We start from the raw sequence: 8,687 nt of genomic DNA, 5'->3' as shown, positions 1-8,687 counted from the left end.
CAGAACAATTTAACATCTTATTTTGCTCATAAAGCTTCCTTTTATGAGTATTTTGCTTGATGCATAATTATTAGTATTTATTAATATGGCTTCCTTATAGAGAAAGCTTTATGAACCAAATAAAATAGGAGCAATGGTAGCGATCGATCTGTAATAATGAGGAAGCAAGTTTCTAATTTGCACACTTTTTTCAAATTTTAAGTTTAACCTTTTTATGAATTGATAGATCAGCTTATGTTAGTAGCACAAGTGGGGTTTTACAATCGACGCAATGTCAAATCGAAGTTGACTTTGGAAGTTCAGGCTATACGGTTTATACATATAGGACTCCGCATATAGACCTTTGATCGCGTGTATATAAAGCTAGGTATAATCAATCAAATCTTATGAAATAGGGGTAGAAAAAACTAAAGAATATAATGGAATTATAAATAGCCTAATATCTCAAAATTTGCGGAAGTTAGAGCTACCACGGACATTTCTCAAAACATTCAAAATTTTTATAAAGTTAAAGAACTCCTTTACCGATCATCGCCAAATTCAATACCAACCTTCCTTTAATAATATTCTATAAAAAAAATTTAGCTCGATATCACACACACATACACACACACACGCGCGCGCACGTACGGACATATTGTAAAAATGTGATATTTCAACGTTTTAGAATATTTAGAACACATTGGCAAAGAAAACTGAAAAAATTTTTTCACAAGAAACGAAGCTTTCTCTATGAGGAAGCACAAAGAAAATTAATGTAACTTTTTCAAGATCCTCGAAATGCAAGAGAAGCAAACACAAATATAGTAATGTATTAAGAAAAAAAAATTAAAAAGCTCACACTTACTGGGGAAGGTACACTTTTCGTAAATTCTTACAGTCAGCGAGAACGTCAATATCCTGCGATGTAAGATTAATACAGTCCTCTAAACGTATTACTTCCAAGTTAGGACACAAATTTATAAACTGTATTGCAGCTGTATTTCTTATATAGATTCCGGGTTCAAAATTGAACTCACGCATCCGTTGATTTTTTTGTAGTATTTTGTAAAGGCATTCAGCTGTTATACGTGTATTACGAAGGTTTAAATGTTCCAAACCATTTAATTTCTCTAGATACGAAAATCCTTCGTCGTCTATGTCATCACAATAATTTAGATTCAATTCTAAAAAGAGATATGTGTTGAGCATATACAATAATCCCGACAATCACATGTTTCATATACTTTATATGCAGTATATACATACCTTTCAAATTTACACATATCTCTGAAATTTTAAGTAGGGCAAGATTATTGATAGAATCGCTGCAGTATTCTAATCTTAAGTGAGTCAAACGCCTGCCACAATTGTCAAGAAAGTTTTTAAAATCCTCAACATCAAACGTGCTTTTTGTAAGATCTAACTGCTGCAAATATTTACATCTAGATGTAAAGTAACAAAATATATTGCTCATATCGCGTCTTGCCATATCAAAATACTTTATATTGTTATTTTGTAAAGTATAAGAATACTTTGCGGAAGGTGGACAGTGTATATTCAAACGTGTATATAGTTGAGGGTCTCGTATCAAATCATTGAAGCGTCTATTTACATAATTTAAGCGGCATAACGTCATCAAATCCAAGTTTTTTAATATAATTAGTAGTATTTCTTTCTGCAGAGATAAAATATGAAACTTTAATACACGAGATAATATTGCAATAAATATTATGAAAAATAGGTTTCTTAGAATACTTTACAGGAAGCTCAGATATATTGCAACGTGATAGATCCTTAGATTCATCCGAAGAGAGTTTTATACAGTTTGCATAATTCGAATGACGAATTACCTCCATAGATACATTTTTGTGCATCAAATTCTCTCTCAAAATACTCTCCTTAGAAACCCTTCGTATGTAGCTGCAAATAACATCGGAACAAATTTATTTTTATTATTAACAGAATAAAGAAATTTTAATATATTACTTAATGTTGATAATAATACCTTCCATCCCTACAGTATTCCATTATAATGCAATATTCAGAAAAATGTCGTTGCAGATAATTTATATCCAAGTGTGCATTTTTGAAATCTGCTGTTAAATTATAAATATCTTCATGGTGTGGAAAGTACATGCAGTTAATTTCCTTTAACAGATTAGTTAAACTCTTCTCATAATTTCTAGGACGAACCAACTCCGATGTACCGATAAGCATCACAGCATCTAGCTTTGTGTAAAGAGGTATTTTACAGAAGTCTGTACCTTGGTCTTTAAAAAATAGTCTTAGCATTTTCGTTTTAAAGTCACGCGGGTATGATAAGGGTGGAGAAAATAATCTTGATGTCGGGGGTACAATCTCAGACTTATTATCAGTTCCAGTTGTCAATTGAAGATAATAATCTTGTCTGGTATATAAATCAGTTTTTCCCGATTTAAACCACTCATTATAAGAATCAATCTCAGACTTATAATCAGTTCCCCACAATTTAACCCACTCATTATTAGAATCATCTTGAGCCGAAATTTGAATTACGTCTCCAGGATTGTTTTGTGACATTTCGTATATAGAAACTCTGATTGGATATACAGCTTCATGAAACTCGATGTCTTCAAAAAAGAAATTATAATTATACTCTCTTCTCAACAAAAGCGTATTTTCTTTAATAATATCTTACTTGTGAATTCAGGTATCACATACCAATATAATTATTTCCGATCGGTCTTCTAAGTTGATGCCATGGCGGCCATAGTATACTATGATAAGTTGTCATGGATTCTTCGTATTGCCACGGAGTTATTGAAATGTCGATATCATTATTCCATCGATTCAATTTCTGTTTTGAAAAGTCAAAATGTATCAAATGTAGAAAAAATCTCGTAGCATATAAATTTAGATTCCGATTACTTTGTACAGGATAATATAACGGATAACACATACTATGAAATATGTTTCTCCATTGAAACACGAAGAATAAAATAGGATAATTATTTAGTTTAGAAGAGCAACCTTCTACGTCCTTGACGTTGACATATATATTGTAGGGAGCACTCTCCTGAGCAACCTTCCAAAAGTTTTAGCCGTCATTCGTTATTTATTAAAACGTTATTAATAAAAAAGTTTGAGAAATATGAAGTCAATTTGCTGATATGTGTTTATAGACAGTATACATGTGGGCGGAAGAGGAATTCAGCCTTTCCTTTTAGCAGGAATTGACTAGAGTTTCTTTAGTAATTATATAAGAGTTACGACACCGCGTAATAACTCCTGATTGGTTTGCCAATTATAAGGAAGAAGTTAGTGCGAGTGAGACAATGCTATAACATCCAAATGAAAAGTACGAGAATGGGGAGGCCGTCTCTCTCGTTTTCTATAATAATTATAGGGAGCACTCTCCTGAGTAACCTTCCAAAGGTTTTAGTCGTCGTTCGTTATTTATTAAAACGTTATTAACAAAAAAGTTTGAGAAATATAATAGTGCTAATTAAGGAAAGTCAATTTGCTGATATGTGTTTATAGATAGTATACATGTGGGCGGAAGAGGGATTCAGCCTCTTCCTTTATGTATAAGTTTATATATATATATATATATATATATATATATATATATATACCTCGTTATTATACTATATCTATACGGTGTTAAAGAAATCTATATTCTATTTATATCTTTTGTTAATAACTTTTTAATCAATAACGACGGCTAAATCTTTGGAATGTTACTCAGAAAAGTGATATTGGCTACATATGTCAAAGTTAAAGTCGCGGAGGGAAATTCATCTATTTAAATATTCTAAATACTTACCTGAAATGGTTCTTCATAGTTTGAAAATTTGGGTGGTCCAATTATGTCAGGGGCAGTATGAAATACACTGAGATTAGAGTGGATCTTAACGTATCTTTTCTTTACAAACTGATAGATGAAGTCAACTCGAATATCCTCTTTTCCTACAGATTTTCTGCCGATATAAGGATATCGACCACAATTCTCATGATATAAAAATTGGTAATTGGATGCCATATTTTTTCTCTGAAAGAAGACCAAAAATATGGAGAATTATAATCCTTGCTTTTGTAGCATATGCTAAAATGCATTATAATATCATATATTTGTAATTATAGCATAAAGATTATATAATCTAAATTCATCTTCCATTCACATTGCTAATACTGACACTATGTAAACTATATATTTTTAGTATACTGACTGTGAATATATTGCAGCCCTTGTAGAAAAAGATTTTAATTAACAATACATTGCAAATCTTGGTCTACAGAGAATAGTGTATATCTGTAACATCTATATAATTTTTGAAAACATTAATTTTTACTGAAAGTACAATTTCTTTACTTTTCTATTAACAAATTGTACTATTTAACATATTTTTTTTTATGAAATAGATATATGTATTTATTATAAATATATGGTATAGTATAATGTATTGACTGGGTTTATTTTGACTGATTGAATTTTATATTAATTGAAAGCAAATATAAGCTTATACAAAGTGGTAGGTCGGTCTCTGCAGGCGTAAAATGGCTTATTTGTTAGATGCCTTAGCAACGGTAAATATCACATTATTATTTGATAGCGAGAGTTGGAGTGTGGAGTCACTCATCGACCGGTGCGGCGGAGTTTGGTGCACCGGAGTTCGGCCGTCACTCCTGTCGACCCTTAAACATTTAGTGATGCCGCTGATACGAGAAATTTTGAGACGAGATTCTTGTTCCGTCTCAAAAAGTTTGACAAAGTCTCGTTTCGTTTAAATCTTGTCTCGTCTCGTCTCGTCTCGCGGCATTATTATTATATATTATTATTAAAATAATTAAAATTAAAAAATAGTTTCTTAAAATTTTTTAAAATAATGAAATAGTTCTTTGTAAATATGAAATATCGCAAGCACATGCTTCGTGTACTCTTTTTAAATAAAAATTTAATTTTAACAGTATATCATTATTAATATGTATATCATTATTATCTAATTGAATATTTTAAAGAAAAAACAATTTTTCACATTTTTTTTATAGAGAAATATTTCTTTGCAAACCTTCGATCGCGAGCACGTGTGTTCAATGTTCCTCCATCATAGAACACAGAGAGCACACGTGCACGAGCATCAAAGAAAAAGAAATTGCAAAATTTAAATTGCTCCGGAAATTGAACTTGAAAACAAAAAATTAATCAACTAAACTGTTTTATATCGATTTTTATACTATATACTTACTGTTTATCAGCAAAACAGGTTTGATTTTTATCCGTATAATATAAAAAAAATCATGAAAGAGAAGAGATGTTGGAACATGCAGCTGTTGGTGCGCTCCCTTGACTGCATAACCATGGACTGGGACTGCCCTTTTTGAATTTTTTGACTACATAACCATGGACCAGTAAAGCTAGATGCGCAATATAGAAAGGTACAGGCAACAGTAGGAACAGGGAATAACACAGTCAATACATTTGCAACCTATTGGAAGCCATCTATCAATGCTGTAGCATTGGCCGTGTTCAGCAGACACAACTGTTGAGTTCGTCTTATCAACACTCTGCGTTGATTGGTTGGTTCTAAAAGTAAGAGCCAATCACGTTCGACTGCTACTGAGCGGCTTGGTTTGCTGAACGCGACCAATGGTGTTCTTTTCGCTGATTGGCTCAGCCATTTCCCGATCAGCGCTTCCGGTTCTTTAGTGGGAGTGAGACAAAGGGCCGGTCTCACAGTCTCCGATTAACGTGATTCTCCGATTAAACTCACTCTGCATCTCTTTCTAACTATCCCCCTAGAAAGAGACGAAGAGTGAGTTTAATCGGAGAATCACGTTAATCGGAGACTGTGAGACCGGCCCAAAGCTACGGTATTGGCACAATTCTACTTACAAAAACTCTACATGTGATATAAAAAAAGGGATCTTTTTACATCATGGACTGCGTTCGAAAACTTCATTTGGGTGCACACCATCAGCGTTTGAGGGTCTTTACTTTCATCCTTCTCGCTGCTATAGATGTGTCGGAATTCATGATTAAATAGAACTTATTCAGCAGATAATGTAGAGTTTGTGTATACATATTTCTTAATGCGCTTCTAATTTATGAGTACGGTTTTTCAGCATATTCTTTTTTACATTATTAAGAATAAAGCAAGCCTAGCACACATTTATATTTTAAAGAAAGGCGAAGGAAAACGAAAAAAGTAAATGAAAAATGTGATAAGAACTTTATCGCTATTCGTATTAGGGCTGGTCTACAATAGGTGTTGTAAGTCGTGAGTTGTAAGAATTAACCATTATTCTCCTTGCGGTCGAAGAATAATGAACTGTGATTGGCCAATTCTTACGACTTACGACTTACAACACCCATTATAGACCGGCCCTTAACACATTATTAATACCGGGGAAAAAATAAATGGAATGTGGAACGTTACAAATTGACAAAAGAAATTGCGCAAAAGATCTCGACATGTAGGGGACTATATAGCACCGAAATATTAAATTAATATAACTTTGATTATGCACAATTTTATTTTTTCTAGATAGCTGTATAGAATAACAATGACATAAATGAAATACGTTCTCTAACTATTATTATGTACACTAGACACAATAATAGTTTGGCATTGTGCGTGTTGAGTACAAAACTAAATCTATAGTTTTCGCGCTAATACTTTTACACTTAAATATTTGGGCATTTAATACTTGATTGGGTAATATTTAAGTACTCTGAGAATTTTTCTAATTGATATATATATTATAAAATATCCGAGTGATATATACATATATACATTTTTTTAAATTCTATATCTTTTTTTAAATTTAACTTTGCGTTGGTTCTAGAAAAAGAAAAGATACTATATAATTAACTTAAAGATAATTCTATTAAATATTCCTAAAATTATTTTTGCTACTTGAGAATTTGAGTTAAAAATAGCGATGTAGAATTATTACAGATTAAGTTAAGTAAGGTTTAATTGCCACTTAAGATATAATTAATATACAGTCATCTCCTTAAAATTGGAAGACATTTGTTTTTTTTAGGATTATACAATGGAAGACGACGGTGTTGTAGGTACGAGATAACAATGTCGTACTTTGTCTTAATCGTAATACGCTGCACCGATCTCAATGAAAAAACTAGCTCTGTTCGGGTTTCCCGATATTTCGCAAAGCCACGTCTAACAATAAGATGGAAAGTCTTACGGGTTTATCCGTTTCATATGAGGTGACCAAGTTCTACCCCAGCGGTTTTGATGGAGCTACGAATTAATAAATATACAAATAAATATTACAGAATACAAAACACATATGAAGCAATTTAAATAATGTTTTATTGCCTAGTATGTGTGTGTGTGTATTCTATTGGTTTTTTACGTGCATTTAGTGTTTTGAAATTTAAACAAACGTCTGTATTTTAATATAATTTAAGTCAAATTTAGCCAATTACTAAATAACTATACTTATTTATAAAGTTAGAAAATCAATTGCATGTAAAATTTAAAAATTATAACGATATAAAATGCAAATTTTAAGACCACATAAAAGAACTAATAATTTAAAAAAAAAAAAAATGCCAACAGTACGCGGTGTTCCCAAACGGTCACCCATTTAAGTACTAACCGCGCTCAACGCCGCTTGACTTAAGTGATCGGACGAGAACTTGTAGGTTTGGCGTGATTTGACCGTTGACGAAAGTATCTTTCTTACGAAGAGAAGATATACACTTCTTCATCAATTTTCATGTTACATTTATTATAATATATAATTATTATAATACAAACAATAATATAAACATTCTGAACATACAAGTTCTCGTTCTACAGACAGGAAAATTGATGAAGAAGTGTATATCTTCTCTTCATAAGAAAGATACTTTCGTCAGAGAGAAGCCACAACTATTTCATTTTCTCTCAGTGTAGATAACAGTGGTCTGGATATAATAAACGTCACAGATTTTGTTACTCGGTCACATTATCCGAGTAACAAAATCTGTGACCATCTGTGACGTTTATTATGTGACAATATTTGTCAACTATTAGTTGATAGTGAAATAGCGCCTCAACCATAATTACACAGTTATATAGACTCCATACAAATAGATATGACAATAATATTTTTTCAGTTTGGGCGATTCTTACTTATTCTACGATTACAGACGGCCGAATCGAGCAACGCGATTGGTCGAAACCTTACTGTTATGCGGGGTCTACAATGCGAGTCGCAAGAATTCCAATCATAATCGAATTTGAGGAGAACAATCGACTGTGATTGGTCAATTCTTGCGACTCACGATTTTACGACTCGCATTGACGCTACAAATGCTTCGGAGCGTTCTTCTTCTCTTTCTTTCTTCATTGAAAGAAAAGAGAAGATGAATACTTCGAAGCATTTGTAGCGTCACGTTGACCGTAGCCGTAGACCTAGCATGACTGTTGCATTGGGCGCGTTCAGCAGACCAAACCGCTCAGTAGCAGTCGAACGTGATTGGCTCTTACTTTTAGAACCAATCAATCAACGTAGAGTGTTGATAAGACGAACTCAGCAGTTGTGTCTGCTGAACGCGGCCATTGTGGCGCTACTGCCGCTACTGAATTAAGCCCCGGACACACACTTTTTCGTAACAGTAAAGTTTCGACCAATCGCGTTGCTCGATTCGGGAACGTACGGCCGTACCAAAGAGAATTAGATAGAGTGGAAGGTACGCGTATACAACGATCAAT

At 32.8% G+C, this 8,687-nt stretch overlaps 1 protein-coding gene and 1 pseudogene across 1 annotated transcript; both read right to left on the bottom strand.

Moving 5' to 3' along the window:
* Positions 1-2,674: 2,674 nt before the first annotated feature.
* LOC112463597 lies at positions 2,675-4,003 on the bottom strand. The gene is made up of 2 exons (XM_025030062.1): positions 3,788-4,003; positions 2,675-2,818 (listed from the first exon to the last, which is right to left on the bottom strand). Exons 1-2 carry the CDS (start codon positions 4,001-4,003, stop codon positions 2,675-2,677), a joined length of 360 nt encoding a protein of 119 aa, XP_024885830.1.
* A 3,535-nt stretch (positions 4,004-7,538) lies between these two features.
* Positions 7,539-7,657, bottom strand: LOC112463610 (annotated as a pseudogene).
* Between the last annotated feature and the right edge of the window lie 1,030 nt (positions 7,658-8,687).

The sequence above is a fragment of the Temnothorax curvispinosus genome, unplaced genomic scaffold, assembly GCF_003070985.1.
Source record: "Temnothorax curvispinosus isolate PA1 unplaced genomic scaffold, ASM307098v1 QBEX01013461.1, whole genome shotgun sequence".
NCBI lineage: Eukaryota > Metazoa > Arthropoda > Insecta > Hymenoptera > Formicidae > Temnothorax > Temnothorax curvispinosus.
Note: the sequence above shows the minus strand (reverse complement) of the source record. Positions and strands in the feature narration are given on the sequence as shown.

Excerpts from the sequence above, each read along its gene's own strand:
- LOC112463597 (XM_025030062.1), bottom strand. The coding sequence starts at position 4,003 with ATGGCATCCAATTACCAATTTTTATATCATGAGAATTGTGGTCGATAT. Across the intron at positions 2,819-3,787 it reads ACTATGAAGAACCATTTCAG|AAATTGAATCGATGGAATAA; the intron begins GTAAGTATTTAG and ends TTTTCAAAACAG.